This window comes from Ptychodera flava, chromosome 12 (genome assembly GCF_041260155.1).
Source record: "Ptychodera flava strain L36383 chromosome 12, AS_Pfla_20210202, whole genome shotgun sequence".
Lineage (NCBI taxonomy): Eukaryota > Metazoa > Hemichordata > Enteropneusta > Ptychoderidae > Ptychodera > Ptychodera flava.
Genome location: NC_091939.1, coordinates 28137801 through 28157133, shown reverse-complemented (window position 1 = coordinate 28157133; position 19333 = coordinate 28137801). Strand labels below are relative to the sequence as shown.

At 36.4% G+C, this 19333-nt stretch overlaps 1 protein-coding gene across 1 annotated transcript in view; it reads right to left on the bottom strand.

Annotated features, from left to right (window-relative positions):
* Nucleotides 1–7973: 7973 nt before the first annotated feature.
* The window catches only part of LOC139145548 (uncharacterized), a 30553-nt gene continuing 19193 nt past the window's right edge, over nucleotides 7974–19333 (bottom strand). The window contains exons 13-16 of the mRNA XM_070716777.1: nucleotides 16607–16672; nucleotides 13255–13302; nucleotides 10129–10803; nucleotides 7974–9574 (exon numbers count right to left, since the gene is read on the bottom strand). Of these exons, the coding sequence (XP_070572878.1) occupies nucleotides 10726–10803; nucleotides 13255–13302; nucleotides 16607–16672 (192 nt within the window). The 3' untranslated portion in view covers nucleotides 7974–9574; nucleotides 10129–10725. The remainder of the gene's footprint in view (nucleotides 9575–10128; nucleotides 10804–13254; nucleotides 13303–16606; nucleotides 16673–19333) is intronic.

Below are 19333 nucleotides of genomic sequence, written 5' to 3'. Positions count from 1 at the left end.
TAACTGAAAAATATTTCCGGTCTACAATTGCTGAAAGCATGTTTTTTCTACAAAAGGAAGTATACAAAATAATTTTACACGTTTATTACGGGTTGAAATTTTCACAATTTGAAAAGAAAGTCAGAAAACCACCATGAACGTTTTAATTTTAACATCGGCGTGCAAGGGGCGTTCTACTTCTTAACACTTGGTGTTCAAATTTGGTGCCCTTTCCTATCCCATGATGCATCAAAACGGAAGTTGCGACATTTTTCTTGTAAGCGCACCCTGAAGTCGTGATCGTGCGGAAGCAAGACCAGAAAGGGTAAGTTTCCTCTCCAAAACAGTAAAAGGTATTAGATTTTGAAGCATCTGTATTATTATCCTTCGAAATTAATTGTATTGTACCTTGAAATAGCTTTACTACGTGAAGAAACCTTTTTTCTTTCAGTGGCTGGTATACAAACAACTAGCTGTGAATACGCATTGGTACTTTTGGCCATGGCCTATCGATCGATCTCACTCGGGTCAAGGGTCAACGAACACAACTATAGCGATAACCCTTGACCTTAGCGCGATCGATATGCCTTGCGTAATCACAGCTAACACATGTCTTTTAGTAGACACAATGGCATTTAAAACATCACTTAAACATCGTAGAGTATACAATGTATTGTTTCAGCAGATGAGAGTTTGGCTTTTTTATTTTAATCAGTTGATGACAAGAAGCAGCAAATATTTTGTAACAGTATTGAAGAGAGGCACTGTATATGAAAGTCTCCCCTTTTTCTTAACCTAATCAGCTCCATGTCTTTCATTTAAAGTCTCATCTCGCCATTACCTATTGTTGCATTATTTTCAGGATGTAAAAAGTGGGATTTAACTGAAAATCGAAGAGTTGTTACAGAAGTTGGTGGTACAGGTAATGAAGAAGATGAGTGTACAGGTAGCTGTCTGGAAACAAGTTTGAGAACCTCAGTTCATCTATAATGTAGATTTAAACTTTCAAGGGTCAGTAACTGAATTTTGATAAATTTCTGTATTTTTGTTCTGAATTAATCAAAGCTTTGGTAGCATGCTATGATCAAGTAAATGTTGCCGGAGAATAAGCATTCACAGATGTGTAGTCTCCCTTATCAGATGCAAGGGTGGAATGAAAAATTAAAGCTGAAAGCGACAGAAAATTCAGAGTAAAAATGTCCACTCTGAATTACTGAATGTTCTGAAATTTTCACTCTGAATTTTCTGTCACTTTCTGCTTCAATTTTTCATTCCATCGTGTATCTGATGAAGGAGACTTCACGTCTTTGAAAGCTTATGCCCCTGTAACATTTAGTTGATCATAGCCTGCTACCAAACCTAAGATTATTTTGTATTGTAGCTCAACACGTCTCTTGTACTTAGCAACTGGTTTTTAGCTTTGCTGTCAGCTAAATAGGTGGATGAGTAGCATTGTCCTTAAATTTGTACATCCAAAGGTTTTTCTTCAAAACAGCCTGTACGAATCCTTTAATATTTGGATTACAGGTTCCCAGGGATACCCTAATCAGATATGTTCAAATTATGATGAAATATGCAAATTTATATTTTTGAGGCTAATTTTGCTATTTTTTGGCAAAAATCTTCTTCTCTTTTACTGATGTCTTCAATATTTGGTAAACATGTCTCTAAGAATGACCTCAGTCAAATTTGTGCTAGTTGTGATGAAATATTCAAATTTTTATATTTCATGGCAATTTTTGTCATTTTTGGTCAAAAATCTTTAAAAATCTTCTTCAAAACTGCTAATTGAACAGTTTCGATATTTTGGACATAGACCTCTACTGATAACCTTTTTCAGATTGTTCAAATTATGCAGAAATTTGAAACTTTGTATTTTTAAGACATTAAAGACATTTCAGACACTTTTAAGACATTAGGGATTACCATAATATCCAAGTTATGATGAAATCTACATTTTTTCTATTTTAAGGGTGATTTTTACCATTTTTGGTAAAAAAATTTGTATAAAAAATTAATAGCAGGGTACGCCAGAATTTGAAAGTTCTTTACGAATCAATATGTATTAAATTTCTGAGAAGTAGATTTTGAAATGTCACAGATTTATTTCAGGGTATATTTAAAGATATTACAAACAAACAAACCTTTCTGTTTATGAAGGACTTTGTTGGACAAGGAAATAGGTTTTACCCTGCCAAGAACCCACTTTCCACACTTTCTGCATGTTGTGCCTTACTGTGACACTCTGACAACTTGACATCTTGTGTTTACTTTAGTGTGGACAACTATATACCATGTTCACTCACTAGAGAAGCCTTGACTAACTTTTTTTCCTTCAAAATTTACAATTGTCTATACAAGAGGAAATGTCTTTAAGAAACCATCTTACAAAAATGGAGTATGCATTTCATACAAATACGTGTTTTCAACACAATAAGTATTTCAAATTTTGAGCGTTTTTAGATTTTTTGTACGTTTTAAACAAGCATGAACATAAAAAGTAATTCACAATATTTAAGTAACCTTGTTCATATTTTTTAAAACGATCTACAGTGTTTATGGTGATTTTTTATGCTTCTGTATTTGATAGGAGAGTGTTAACACCGTTGGTATTTCCTCTGACAAACTTTACATACAAAGTGGTAATGTTTATTTGCCCATTTTACAGTAAATTATTGTATTTTACTCTAAAAATGTTTTGTGTAATTTTAGAATAAAATAATTTTACTGAATATCAGCGGTCTGTAATGTTATTTCAAGGCTTGAACACCCCCTGAACGCTCCGAATTAAATGTGTCCAACAAGCGCGCATCATGTGTTCTGGCCTTTAACACACTTATCGTTGAACGGCGTCCATGCGTTCAAAAAGTGTTACAGCCCTTTGAACGCGTAAATGCGTTCAATTTTTTGAACACATTTCATGTGCAACGTGTGTTCAGATATGGAACACCATGGTGTTCAATATCATGTCTGATGAACACGTAGCGTTCAAAATCTGCACACGTGTGTTCAAAAATTGAACGTTGGTTGAACACGTAGTGTTAAATTTCTGAACGTCTGGACGCGTTCAAAAAGTGTTACAAAAAGGCGTTTAATTGGTGTTCTATCCTTTAACACTTAACTTTACAGTGTACAATAGTCTCTGATAATGGAAAAGTTTAATCTTTGAGCTGAGTGGTACACACATGCCATGAAAGAAAAATATGTCTTACAATCAGATGATCAAGTTAATAATGAGACAAAACGTAGACAAAGAAACTTGCAAAGGACATTGAAGAGATGATTGAAACTGTGATTGATACCGAAAATTTCACAAAGAGTAAGAAAGTCACAATCAAAAAAGAGGCAGAACACATATTGAATACAAAATTAATGACTGACATGTAACGGATCACCAAGCTCCGCGAACGAAAAATACTTATTGATCGATAAGGAAAGGATAATGTCTATGTCTTCTTTCCTCAAGGACAAAAAAGAAACAGGACCAAATCCCTTGCCCTCCTGTTCATGTACGTCCACTTCCTTACGTACATGATCTCATTTTTTCGCACTGTTGCTCCTTAATAGGGTTTATAATGGCAGTAAGGGTCGATCTTTGGTCTAGGAGACAACGTTTGGCTCTAATTTGATATTTTTTTTCTGGAAAATTAGTGCACTTTGTTATCGTTCTTCATAAAATTTGTTGACAGACAAATAACAGCCATGCAAACACAAAATACTGTGTACAGATCGCTGGCAAATGAGTTCATCGTCGGAGTAGAATTAAGTAATCTAAAAATTTACCGATTGAGTTGACAACTAGACCTTACACTTGAATAGTTTTGAACGAGTAGAGAAACTGAATTTCAGAAAAAAGAAGAAAAGTAATGGAGAGTACATCAAAATTAAATCAAAAGGGGTTACGACGATAATTAAATTTAAATGTCTATATGGCATGGAATTCTCATTTGTGCGCAAATATATTTCAACATCAAAGGTTTTCATTACCTACCTGTAAACTACCAGATATATAGTAAATCGGGAACTATAATAAGCAGTTACATAATCATTAGCATTGATTGTAATGCTTATTCTGCACGTGTACAATAATGTGATTGCTCTTCCTGTGATTGACATGGTTGAATGTGTTTCGTTTGATAGACTTCAAACATATGACAATGTGTCTATAATCATTAAAAGATAAAGGAGATTACAACAGTGATAAAACACGCAAACGAATTTCATTAAAACTTTTATGTGTGAATTTTTTTCCAATGCTGCTCTATTTTCATATTTCCAATTTGAAGCACTAATTTTTTCGACCCCTTTTAGTTCCACAGTATATTCAAGTTCTCCCGATGTACCCTCAATATTTGTAAGACCCCTCAATTCTTCGACCTGAGGTGTTTCGAACGTAGCCCGATGCACAAGTGTGAACCTATAATATTCCGTATGAGTTTCCACACACGAGAAGTCTCTCAAGGAGTGAAAATAAATAAATAAATAAATAAATAAATAAAACTGAAATAGCTGTGAGAAGAAAACGAAAGCGGAATGGGTTTCACAAAAATAAAGAAACGTTAAATATCACAACACGGGACAGATATACTTTAAAAATGTGAAAACCCCACAGTCAGAGGCTAGCTGTGGGTCCATAGCTTTGGCAGTTTGGTGAAAACTCATTGAAGTCAAAAGTCAGCAAGTTAAAAACAGACAACGCGTCAGGAAATCCCCACTACAACTATAACCCACAGATGGTCTGAGTCAAGCTTTGTCGTTTTACAGCGGAAATAGTAGTGGATGATAATCTAAAATTCTTCCGTAGCACGCATGTTCTACTAGTTTCACTTCTGACCCCGCAAAAATACAATGATTGATTCATTTAATGTCCCGATCGGTCAAACGTCGTTGTGACCAGATTCGTTCTGCATGACTTCCTACTGAGGTTGTTTCTGGTTATTTTGATCTGTAAAACATATCTAAGTCATTGCTGTTTATACAAATGCCAGAATCAACTTTCGCTATAGGATTAAATGTCATTAACTATTTGGTAAAGTAGTTGCATGCTAACGTCTTACGCAGTGTCGTAACTCTTGTATAGAGGAGCTAAACAGCAGCAAAGAATGGCTGACAGGTGCCCTAAGGCTTTTGCTGGTATTTTAATTAAAAACTGAACAAATTAATTTACCCGTGCTGTGACACGTTGCGTGAGAGACCTGAGACCCTATCGCCTCTGCAGGGCTGGAAGACGCAAGAATTGCGGAGTAAGAACTGGTATTACCGGTAAAAACGATCTAAACATCTTTCAACAAATAGTAAGTATAGTAGGGCTTACAGCAATCGCAGCACCAATGGTATAACTACTTGAATGAACAATAAACGGAAAGCATACAGACATGTGTTGTTTTAGGCGAACTTAGTGATATTGTGAACGCGGAAATGCTTTAATTTCTTCGTGCCACACAATTCCCATTTTGAATTTTCTGATCCCGCATATCATGCGACATTTGAGAATGAAAGTAAAACATTTTATGGGGAAAACCGGTTGTTTTTTGGGTTAGCGGGTTAAAAACCAGCAAGCGTGCAAATATTTAGTTGTCAGCAAACTTAAAATATGTTTCCCGACACACTTTTAAGATATGTGATGAATATGTTCATAAATTCATATAATTAAACATTTCAATTCAGGATAGTCGCTGTCAAGCTATTCATTGACCGCTAACAATGAAATAACGTTAGCAATGCAAGCTCTTATCAATTGTAAACTATACCCAGAAATTTATTACTATTGCACTAATCATATGGAATAAAACTATAACAAAGGTTGTGGATCATTGATTGAAAGCACCGTGAAAATATGTCATAGTATCGGTCTCCGTCTTGAACTATTTTCTATTTAAATGTAACAGCCAGTGTGCCAGTTTGGATCCGTATGCCCCAGGAAGAGAAACACTGAAATTACTGTATTCACCATATTGACTAGGCTGAGGGCGGTATATTGGAAAGTCTTATTAAACAGAAAACCCCAAAAACGTGTTCTTCTGGAATAGTACTTATTTACAAATTTCGTTCCTTTAAAGAGAAAACATAAGCGGCAAATTTTGGTAATATTGTGATTATTTTCGTTGAAAATAAGAGCATATGAGATGCAAAATATTAGCCTCACGGACTCATTTATATTGTACATTATGCATTGACTTTGTTGACCACTGAATCCAACTCCTGACTAAAAGTTATTTGTAAAAGTGTTTTAATTTATTAAATATTAGGCGCGTTTGGACATTGTGTTAGGAAGAGAACTCGAATCTGCATAATACCCAAAACACAAGGGAAACTATATCAAACACTAGGGTAATAGAGCTCTAAAATCGCATCTGCTTTTGGCAAGTTTGCCACACATATGGTAAGGGATAATAGTTGGATGATATACAACATGAACTAGGCCTATTTGTGTCTAACTCTATCTGTGTTTCATGCAATAAGCACATTGACTCCTCGTCGATCTAACATTTAGCACACTCTTGAATGCCCTTGTTTACCACATCTATCACTAAAAGAAGATAAAAATTATTCCAATATACGATAGAGTCACCCAAAGCCGGATTTTTTAACATGTACTTCAATCAATTAATTCAGAACGCCATGAGATATCTAACTCTCGTAAACAAAACTTTCGTCAACGTATTACAGGTATTAACACTTCTAAGTCAGCAGGATATGACCTTTCACGTACACAAAACCATATTTACATTATGTACAGTATATATACACAAAATTGCCAAGGAAAGCAAGGGTGGTCTGAATTCCAGTCATACTATTTACACACTCCATGCATTGTTATTGTTAGTTCGTGTATGATAAGCTCTTCTTTAGAAGGCAATAAAGATGTCTTTCCACTGGTGTCATGTCTCCAAATTCGGTATCTTCTCTTCGGCTGACGGTGGCTGCAATAATTGTGGCCCACGGGCCGTGGGCCTGCTTTTTCTTTCGTGTTGGCTATGTAACGCAGGCCCTACAATTCCTTCTCTTAGAAAACGCTTACATTTTGCACAGCAATTGTGCTGTTAAAAAGAAACGGTCACATCTGCATTTCCCTCACCTCATATTCTTGCTTCCTGATCATAAGCGATGCCATCTACCCAAGGAAATGGTTGAAGGTGTATATTTTAGACCGGGAACGACGTTTTAACAACTCTGAGCAGATTTTCCTTCAAGTCCGCCGCCATCGTGCATCTCGCCTCGATCTCGCCTTATGTGATCATAGACAGCAGAATCGAGACTACTGTCTATGATTGAACCGTCGTTTTCCAGTCTAAAATATACACTGTCGACCATTTCCTTAGCGTAGATATCATTGCTTATGATCAGGAAGCATAACTATGAAAAAATTTCCATGAGATTAGGGAAAGTTCGCCACCTGTGAGACAGTTTCTCCCGCCGTTTCTGAGCACAGCAGGTATGCTGAGCAAAATTTTAGCTTTTTCTATGGCCCGGAATTGTAGCCTCACGGGCCGCCTACACGACCAACACTACCGAAAAAGCCGGCGCACGGCCCATGGGCCACAATTGTTGCAGCTATGACGGATGGAAGGTAGTATTAAGTTGTTACTACTCCGCACTGTAAAGTTAAGTGTTAAAGGATAGAACACCAATTAAACGCCTTTTTGTAACACTTTTTGAACGCTTGTAGACGTTCAGAAATTTAACACTACGTGTTCAACCAACGTTCAATTTTTGAACACACGTGTGCAGATTTTGAACGCTACGTGTTCATCAGACATTATATTGAACGCCATGTGTTCCATATCTGAACACACGTTGCACAGGAAATGTCTTCAAAAAATTGAACGCTTTTACGCGTTCAAAGGGCTGTAACACTTTTTGAACGCATGGACGCCGTTCAACGATAAGTGTGTTAAAGGCTAGAACACATGATGCGCGCTTGTTGAACACCTTTAATTTGGGGCGTTCACGGGGTGTTCAAGCCTTGAAATAACATTACAGACCATTGATATCCAGTAAAATTATTTATTCTAAAAATACACGAAACATTTCTAGAATGGAATACAATAATTTACTGTAAAATGGGCTAATAAACATCGCAACTTTGTATGTTAAGTTTGTCAGAGGAAAAAACCAACAGTGTTAACACCTTCCTATCAAAAACATAAGCAATAAAAATCACCATATTGTGGATTACGTTTTATGTTCATACTTGTTTAAAATGTACAAAAATCATCTGAAAAAGCTCAAAATTTGGCATACTTATTGTGTTGAAAAGTGCATACCCCATTTTTGTAAGATGGTTTGAATTCTTAAAGACATTTCCTCTTGTATAGACAATAGTAAATTGTGAAGAAAAAAGGAGTTAGTCAAGGCTTCTCTAGAGCATATGGTATATATGGTATATCTACACTAAAGTAAACACAACATGTTAAGTTGTCAAAGTGTCACAGTAAGGCACAACATGCAGAAAGTGGGGAAAGTGAGTCCTTGGCAGGGTAAAACCTATTTCCTTGTCCAACAAAGTCCTTCATAAACAAAAAGGTTTGTTTGTTTGTAATATCTTTAAATAAACCCTGAAATAAATGGTGACATTTCAAAAATATACTTCTCAGAAATTTAAAACATATTCGTAAAGACCTTTCGAATTCTGGTGTACCCTGCTATTACTTTTTATACAATTTTTTTTACCAAAAATGATAAAAATCACCCTTAAACTGAAAAAAATGTACATTTTATCATAACTTGAATATATCACATTCTGGTAATCCCTAATGTCTTAAAAATGTGTGAAATGTCTTTAATGTCCTAAAATACAAAATTGCAAATTTCTGCATAATTTGAACAATCTGAAAAAGACTATCAGTAGAGATCTAAGCTTATGTCTTAAATATCAAAGCTGTCCGATTAGCAGTTTTGAAAAAGATTTTTTAAAGATATTTTTGACCAAAAATGACAAAACTTACCAGTAAATATAAAAAATTGAATATTTCATCACAACTAGCACAAATTTGACTAAGGACATTTTTAGGGACATGTTTACCAAATATTGAAGACGTGAGTAAAAGAGAAGAAGATTTTTCAAAAAATAGCCAAATTTGCCTCAGAAATAAATTTGCATATTTCAGCATAATTTGAACATATCTGATTAGGGTAATCCCTTGGGACCTGTAATCCAAATATGAAAGGATTCGTACAGGCTGTTTTGAAGAAAAACCTCTGGATGTACAAATTTGAGGATAATGCTACACATCCACCTATTTAACTGACAGCAAAGCTAAAAACCAGTTGCTAAGTACAAGAGACATGTTGAGCTACAATACAAAATAATCTACGGTTTGGTAGCAGGCTACGATCAACTAAATGTTTCAAGGGCATAAGCTTTCAAAGATCATAGCATGCTACCAAGGCTTAGATTAATTCAGAACAAAAATAGAGAAATTTATCAAAATTCAGTTACTGACCATTGGAAGTTTAAATGTACATTACAGATGAACTGAGGTTCTCACACTTGTTTCCAGACAGCTACCTGTACACTCATCTTCTTCATTATCTGTATCACCAGCTTCTGTAACAACTCTTCCATTTTCAGTTAAATCCAACTTTTTACATCCTGAAAAAATGCAACAATAGGTAATATGGCGAGATGAAACTTTAAATGAAAGACAAGGGACTTATTAGGTTAAGGAAAAGGGGAGACTTTCATATACAGTGCCTCTCTTCAATACTGTTACAAAATATTTGCTGCTTCTTGTCATCAACTGATTAAAATAAAAAAGCCAAACTCTCATATGCTGAAACAATACAATGTATACTCTACGATGTTTACCTGATGTTTTACATGCGATTGTGTCTACTAAAAGACATGTGTTAGCTGTGATTACGCAGCAGCACTATGCAAGGCGTATCGATCGCGCTCAGGTCAAGGGTTATCGCTACAGTTGTGTTGCTATGACCCTTGACCCGAGTGAGATCGATCGATAGGCCATGGCCAAAAGTACCACTGCGTATTCACAGCCAGTTGTTGGTATACCAGCCACTGAAAGAAAAAAAGGTTTCTTCACGTAGTTAAGCTATTTCAAGGTACAATACAATTAATTTCAAAGGACGATAATATAGATGCTTCAAAAATCTAATAGCTTTCACTATTTTGGAGAGGAAACTTACCCTTTCTGGTCTTGCTTCCGCACGATCACGACTTCAGGGTGCGCTTACAAGAAAAATGTCGCAACTTCCGTTTGGATGCATCATGGGATAGGAAAAGACACCAAACTTGAACACCAAGTGTTTAGAAATAGAACGCTTCTTGCACGCCGATGTTAAAATTAAAACGTTCATGGTGATTTTCTGATTTTCTTTTCTAATTTTTAAACTTTCAATCCGTAATAAACGTGTAAAATTATTTTGTATACTTTCTTTTTTAGAAAAAACATGCTTTCAGCAATTGCAGGCCGGAAATATTTTTCACTTAGTGTGAAATTCGTTACACCGAAATCCGTGTACGTTTACCGGACAGTGAAGCAATAGTAAATTTAATATAGCCATTGTAAAGAAAAAAACACAAAAGACTGTTAATTGTTTCACAGTATTGTAAAATTTCTATGATGCTGAGTTTTTGAACACTTGAAGGAGATCGTTGTTAACACATAGTGTTCAGGTTTAGAACATCATTGTTAATATTATGAACACTAGTGTTAACAATATGAACACCAGCCGTTCAAATTTGAACACCGACATGTACATTTTGAACGCGTAAAGACGCGTCTAGCGTCCGCTATTTTTACAGTGCGTTGTGTCGTCATCACTTGCATTCCCTTCACTCGTTTTCTCATCTAATGATTCCTGTGAAATAAAGACGAGATAAGAGATTTTGCCACTGCAGGATGTATTTTAAAGCAGATACCAACCAACGAAAGCAGTCTAAATCAGAACAGCCTGCTCAAATAATCACTACAGAAACAGAGCAGTAGCCTGACCAAATTGCCGGGGGGGGGGGGGGGAGGCAGAAAACCTTCCTTAGCAAGGAGTTTGGTAATTTACATAAATTTACACATTGACTAAATCAAAGTCTAGGGGGTCAGCTTCCAATCAGACTGTGGCCCTGAGAAAGGGCAACATAATCACATTCATCGATAAAAGTTACCTTATATGAAGCAGATGAGGAAGATCCCGGAAATTCTTTTGATTTGTTGACGCACACAAACGCAAAAGTTTAAAACATTCTATTTCAACTAATGTTTCGCTATATATAATTAAAATCTCAAAAATTCACATATCAAACTTTATGGCGATAGCAAGATGGCTTTATGATAATTCAGTATAGAAATTGTCAGCACAAAATAGGATAACAAGGATATTGAAAAGATAATGGCGATATGCTGTAGGGTCAAAGACCTTATCGACATATTGGACATCATGATGTCAGCAGCACTCGATTCGCAGAGAAAGCTTTGAACGAGAAAGGAATCATCTATTTTTCGCGGAACCGAAGTCATAAAATGCGTAAACTACACAGTAGTTTGAAATATCGTAAGCTGGAGCTTAGGATTTTCAAATCTGTGTAAGGCTGTACCAAATATGTTTTTTTTTATCAAGAATGCATACAACTTCATGTAAGTACCCATTAAATAGCTGTTACGCGATATCGACATCTAGATCAAAAGTCAATGAATAAAGTGTTCAATAAACATCAGCAGTGACAATGTTTTTTATTTGGTGAGTTTTACAAGTATTATTTCTAAGTCTGCGTAACATTAGCTTAAATTATTGGCATTTGACTTGGAGATTTTCAGGGTTTACAAGTACACGTCGGGCACATCGGAAAAAAGAACAGTTTTGAAATTAAGATGAACTCTATTTGACATGTTACATTGTTATTGGTACAACCTTGAAGGAAACTATTGACGCGACGTGATTGGCAGGATGTAGGAAAAATATTGCAAAATCATGAACATTTTTTATCAGCAAACATTCACATGCAATTTTTAGTCATTGATAACTACACATTCACGGGAACGTGTGCTTATGTCTTTGTTACCGTGACTGAATTATTTTCAATGTGTATCGGATTACGCAGACGTCAAGTTACTTTGCGTACTTCAGAGTAATTCTGCATGAAATACGTAGGATTTTGCGTTAACAGAAGCTCTGACTTTAGACAGGAGATGTGCAAAATCAAAACATCGGTACATGAAGTTTGGCACGGCGATGTGAAAATCGAGGTACTAAATTCAAACTGTGGACCATATGTTACAATCAATAATACTGAGAGTTTAGCCCCAATAAGCCCTGACAACGAAATTTTTGAGGAATTTACGCAAAGGAGGCTTCATACAACATGGCATGAACTAATTACGAGGTAAATTACCTCATTACGTAAGAAACGCATTCTGGAGTACGCCAAGGTTTATAAATGTACACATACGGCGGTATGCTGTCAGGCAAGATCCCTCCACGCATTGTCAATTATGGCAGGGTAAAGTTAAATAACATTGAAAATCTTGCTAGCCAAGAATAAAACTATCGGTTTGGGTGCTCAATGAGTATCACATTTTCATGACAGACCAAATAAACTTGGCGATCTAATCACAGTTTTCGCAACTCGGCGTTTCCATGCTGCAGCAGAATGCAGGCGCATTTCATTTATTTTTCATATCACGTGATCACCTGCGCATCGAATATCATTGCACCGGTTTCACAGAAGTGAAAAAACTTGTTGACTTGCCGATCTCAGAAACTTCTTCCTGAATTTTTGGCAAGTAGTTCTTTGAAGCTCATCATGTTGTTGAATTTTGAGTGTCCTTGCATGAATATGTGTTTGATAGTTGTCACACGAGACACATGGAGAGGAAGTCTCCCACAGAGAAACAATAATCATGACCTTTATGGGCTGATAGAGTGTACACTCAGACTCCCCGGCAAAAGCAAAAATAATGCATTTCTTGTAAACTTTCTGTGCAGTTTTTCATGTAATCTTACCTTGCGACCTTTATCTTTTTTTTCATCAATTTAGTTTTTATCAATATAAAATGCAAACAAAATGTCATTATTTTCTCAATTTAAACTGTCGCCCCAGCTATAATACCGCTACCTTAAAATGTAGGAAGTCACATTTGTTCTCTCATAGATAAACTCTCTTAAATATATCTTAATTTCCTGATTTCGACCGATCTCCAGAATAGAAATTGTTTTAAAGATCACTGACATCACTAACGATTAAGTTCGACATTATTACTTCCTAAAAAAAACATCTCGAATTTGGTTATTCAAACAGTTTTTTCAATATTGACTTACGAGACTTGCTTTGGGCACTGTTTGGCTTCGGCTTTGAGTTTGTGGTTCCTGCAAAAATAAATAAAACATCTTGAATTTATTTCGTCATCGCCTGGTTCGAACGTCAGACGAATGTTTGCCGTCATGGTCACACGCCACTCTCCTTAAAATCATGATCATACTCATACATGTACAGTTTGGCTGAAAACGTTGCAGGATCTATATCAAGCGGATTCAACTTTGTTTTAACTGGCAATTTTTTTGCCTGCCCGAAAAGAGTCTTTAACGATATCAGAATGAGATATCGAAATGCCATATTTAAACTGTAAAATACTGTATCACGTTCCTCATCTAGAGTAACCGAGAAGGAATCACTTCCATGTACATTTTGGTAACACCCTCAAAACACAGTAAAGAACTTGATCACTGTACACACTAAGGCCGCGTTCACATAATGGGGGCGGGCTGGATGAATGTGATCGATGTCTTATTTTTTTCAAAAGCTCGTCTGACCCTAAAAAGATTTCAAATCCCCCCTCTGTATGATCAAAACTTTTCATTTAAATTATCTTTACTAATAAAAATTTTACTTTTGTGATTGTGTACAATGAGAATTTGAACATTTCATTGACTGCATGGAATTGAATGGTTTTATATGGAAGTGAGTTTCATGAAAAACTGTGACTTTTCATCGTAAGTTGTAGGAAATCAAGCATGGTTACCCCATCTTTTTGTCTGTAATATTTAATTATTTTAATAAACCAGAATTCAAACAGCCCCAATGCAAAAGTACAACAATAGCTTCAATTTCTCTGACCATACATCCTTAAGCGAACAATATTACCTATATTAAATTATTATTCAGTATTTTTGCTTTTTGTATTAACCCCATCTCTTGTTTTATATCTTATTTAATAGCGTAGTATTCAGTATTTAGCCTATTAACAAATATGAGTTGTTTGCACTTATATTGCTGTCAGATGCATTTCCTATACATCAATAAATCAATATATTATAAGACTGTTGCATATCAATACTCAGGCAGTGTGAATGAGTTTAAAGCATTTCAACATGATTACGCATGGTGACCTCATCGACAATATTAAAAAAATATCATCAACAGTAGCAGCTTTTGCCCCGTTACCAGGCCTGCTTTTTGCTTTTGTTACGGAAATACAATGGCATTCATACTACGGTAATGAAATGCGACAAAATGGTTCTAGATTTCGTTTAATTATTACTGACTTTAGAACCAATCGATGACTCGATGACATATAAATGTTATTAATTTTTCATTGAATTACCTACCAAACTATTGAATATGAGCCAGATTAATGTGTGTCTTTGACAAAAATTATAAAACCGGCACCTAGTATTGTTGATACAAATATTGCTATCGAATGAGTTGTTAAGTATTCGTTTAATCTAAGTTCCATTATATGTACCTCTTCTTTGGTCGATTGTGATAAGATATCGACTTAAAGCTTCAAGTTCACCTTGAGATATTATTTGCATTACCTCGGGGCAAAATTTAACGTCTTGAACGTTGAGGTAGACACCTCTAAGCAAATAACACCTACCGGAGACAATAATCACATTCTTATGATCTAGTTATACGTCATGATATCAGGCGGACCGCTATTCTTCGAACAAAAGTAGCCCTCTGTAACAGTGACAAAATCCTGCCCGACGGTGTACTTTACGTTGTTAAGTGATACTTCTTCACTGAAACGTTAATCGATGGAACTGGGCCATATAGGTATTATTGAACTACACATATGAAAGGAAATTTGAATGAATAATGTTACATCAAAGTCAACACTGGAAGATAGCGCCAACCAATATACTAAACGTTAATAATTTACTTTATTGCTTAAAATTATGCCTTTCGATTTAATTAAAGACTTAACATAAACATATATAGACCTAACTAAATTAACATTATTCAAAACACCCGCATCTCTTCTAGATGTAAGCCATATCATTTTTTTATCATATACCTACATTCACGTGCCTGTGTACAGCTATGGGAGAAAGCGCCCTCAGATCCGTGCATTTTTTTTACGTATCACGCCCCGGCCCGGTGCCAATATATGGGCAATCGCGTACATTTCTGCACTATCTCGATTCTGGTTACTACGCGCGTTGCTATCCGCAAACGTTCCATTCGTACACAAAGCCAGCGCGAGATTTGGAAAACGTCTGCTCGCTCAGATCGTAGTTGCGCGTGGCGACAGTGGAGCCGCGCCGGTAACATCTGCTTTTATTTCTAAATTCTAGTGAAATCCTGTGTATACTAAGTGCGAGCCTGTTCAGTATAAATGACAAGAAACTGACATCACGCTTTTGTCCTTCTTACACCTCGATTTCAGCCTTGCTCTCTGTTAGTCACGTAATAGTACGCATATTGCTTTGCGCGTTCTAGAATTCTGCAGGTAAACAAATGACGTCATTATGTATGTCAATCCGCGACGGGAAGCGGCCATCGTATTTATGAAAAACTGACACAAATGGCGATGAATTTTTGATATCGCACGCATTTTTATCTCCTAAACTATGTTGAATATTATGTAAACTACATATTTGTAATTCCATAAGGTATATGATAAAACCTTTACGGCCCTGATACGGCTTTTGCGGCCCTTGGTCGTACGGCGTACGGGCCCTCGCACGCTCGGGCCCTTCCGCCGTACGACCTCGGGCCGCAAAAGCCGTATCAGGGCCGTAAAGATTAATCTCGATTCTGGTTACTTCGCGCGTTGCTATCCGCAAACGTTCCATTCGTACACAAAACCAGCGCGAGATTAGGAAAACGTCTGCTCGCTCAGATCGTAGTTGCGCGTGGCGTTTGTGGAGCCGCGCTGGTGACATGTGTTTTTATTTCTAAATTCTAGTGAAATCTTGTGTATTCTAAGTGCGTGCCTTTTCAGTATAAATTGCAAGAAACTGACATCACGCTTTTGTCCTTCTTACACCTCGATTTCAGCCTTGATCTCTGTTGGTCACGTAATAGTACGGATGTTGCTTTGTGCATTCTAGAATTCTGCGGGTAAACAAATGACGTCAGTATGTATGTCAATCCGCGACGGGAAGCGGCCATCGTATATGAAAAACTGACACAAATGGCGATGAATTTTTGATATCGCACGCATTTTTATCTCTTAAACAATGTTGAATATTATGTAAACTACATATTTATCATTCCATAAGGTATATGATAAAACCTTTACGGCCCTGATACGGCTTTTGCGGCCCTTGGTCGTACGGCGTACTGGCCCTCGCACGTTCGGGCCCTTCCGCCGTACGACCTCGGGCCGCAAAAGCCGTATCAGGGCCGTAAAGATTATTATAGGGAGCTATGATACGTACTTACCAGACTGTTAGTGTTACCCATGAATGGCGTGGTTTCATCTTGAATCTCATTATCATCCTCATCATTCTGCGGTAAACATAACTTGCATTGTATTCCAAGTCAAAAAGTATCACAGACTGATCAAAGAATTAGCTTCAAATTTGTAATCATAAAATCAAATAAGACTTAATGACCAAAGAATAACAGAGAAGAATGATGTAAAATAAAAGTTTGGGTAGAATATACATATTTCTCCATAGGGAACCAAGAAATCTAGTTGTTGTTGATGTTGATATTGTTGTTTATGCTTATATTAGTCTTTTTGTTGTTTTTGTTGTTGTTGTTGACCAATAAAGTTCAACGGACTATTATGTTGTTGTTGTTGTTTCAAAAATAATGTAGTTGTCCTAAGAAACGCTATACAAGGAAGCTATCATTATTTGACCCGATGCAACTCTCCCAACGTACACTCTTAAGAGAGTGTACGTTTAGACATCTACATTACGTTTTAAACAACAACAACAACAACAACAACAACAACAACAACAACACAATAGTTATGTTCGTTGAATTTTATTGGTCGTCAACAATAACAACACGACTAATATGGACATAAGCAACAATGCCAACAATAACAACCGGATTTCTGGGTTTCTCTACGATATCTCCGGGCGATAAAACGGATCGTACGACTTCACATTAAAAGCAGGTAACACGAGTTGGCACGAAAACGGTATATATCGGGTCCTAAATAGTTGAAATCTTCACTCTATGGGTAATTATGTGGAGTTGGCAAAACTACCAGCGTGCATAAAGAATATTAAGATTTGTCATCTATTTCATTGGAGTCATATCATAAAAATGTGCCTGTCAAACGCTTGAAGCTCCACTTGAAACACCACTTGACAGAAAATTAGATTGCACTCGACAGAAAACAGCAACAAGCCGGTATTTTCCTTGACTTAGTGCGTATATTTTGGTGATCAACATAAAGGTATCGCTCAAGCAAGACGCATGATACTCCAATAAATAGATCTGTAAGCTTATCAACATTATCACATACATAGACCAAGTTATCCCTAGAGTATGACAGCACATTATGGTATACGGCTACGACGAATCCATATTCCACATGTTGTGACTTTTTGAGCCGGACTACTTTCAACGTAAACAAACAAAATCAGCTGTTCAGAACTGATTTTCAAATTCCTGAAACGCAAGAGTTGGAAGGTAAGAGACCAAAGGGAAATAAGGGTTAGTAAAGTACAAGTGTAACCTACAAATACCGTCAATTGTATTATTTCTATTAATTCGTACTTTTCGGTCGTCAATTTGCGTCGAATCGTTTAATTTCTTCACCACTGACATTTTAGTAAGTGACGGTGCTACGTTGCCGACATTTGTGTTGTCCACCTCGTCAAAAGCGCTGTCGGTGTCAACCAACAACATAAGCATAGACGCCCGGGCATAAACGATAATCTAAGACAAGTGTACACCCTGGCCGTGATCAGCTACAGGGCCAGGATGTCTGTGAAGCAACACTGACGCGTCTCAAGTTCAAAATCACGATCGACGCTGACGCGGCAGTCAAAGAGTCGTGCCGAGGAAGCGACGAGCGTTCGTCGTTTCTGACAACAACAACGATTCTTCTCCGGACTTGAGACATATCAGAAGAAATACCGTTTTATTCTCAAGTAGCGACGATAGTTTAGAAGATTTTCAATAAATTTGAAGATTCAAGTTTGTGCATTATGCGTACATATCGTGCATTACATTTCATAAATTTTACCTTGAACTTCCATCGTCGGAGCTTCGAGACACTCGTTGTTCGTGTAGCCTTACCGATTTTTAAATCAGAGCCGAAAACCGTTGTCCATTAAGTTAAACAAGCTATTTTTATTCATAAATATTAAACATACTTGTCAATTGATAATTTCTTATTTACGCTTGATTCTCACAGAAAAACCTGAACGAGAGATGCTATTAGGCCAAAAAAAGAAAGAAAACCTTTCTCGTCCTCGGGTGGATTTAAAAATGATGCGGTCATGTGAATTTCTTTTTTTGGAAATGAAAAATTGATCAACCAACCTCTTTGATTGAATTCAGACATGACTGCCTTAAAGTAAAATATCTGCCACTGAAAGGAACAAACCTGAGAAACTTTTCCTGGCTTTTCCTCTTGCTTCAGAAAATTCTTAGTAAATTTACAAATTTGGTATCAAAAGTTTTAGTAAATTTCGTAATTTGTTAGTTCACTGGGAATTCGCTAAGTGTGACATTGTACCAGCAAAAGCAACACCTTATTTTGTATCGAAATTACACTGAATGATGATAGAAACAAAAATGAACACTTTATTTAATAACACTTTTATGGTCATTCTCTGATCCAACAGAACTGCAATTTAAGGCCATCAATATTACAATTCTTTTTCGGTTCCGAAGTTACAGAATGTTGCCTGGAGCTTTCACAAGTTTCAGACAAATCTACTAATGTGCACCGTCTCCTGCTGGGGTAAAGCAGCAGTTGTCACTCTTCTTCATTTTGGTATGTAACTGCTGTCTTTTGTGATGGAGTTGCAGCCTACATTGTATATTGTGAAGTAATTTTACTTCTCCCTTTGCACCATCCACATATCATGACACGTCTCTGTCATACCAATGCCATGCAGGAGTTATCTGGAAAAAGAAATAAATCTGATTTTAGTAGACAATATAACATGACAAGACAACATTATCATGTAAAAATAC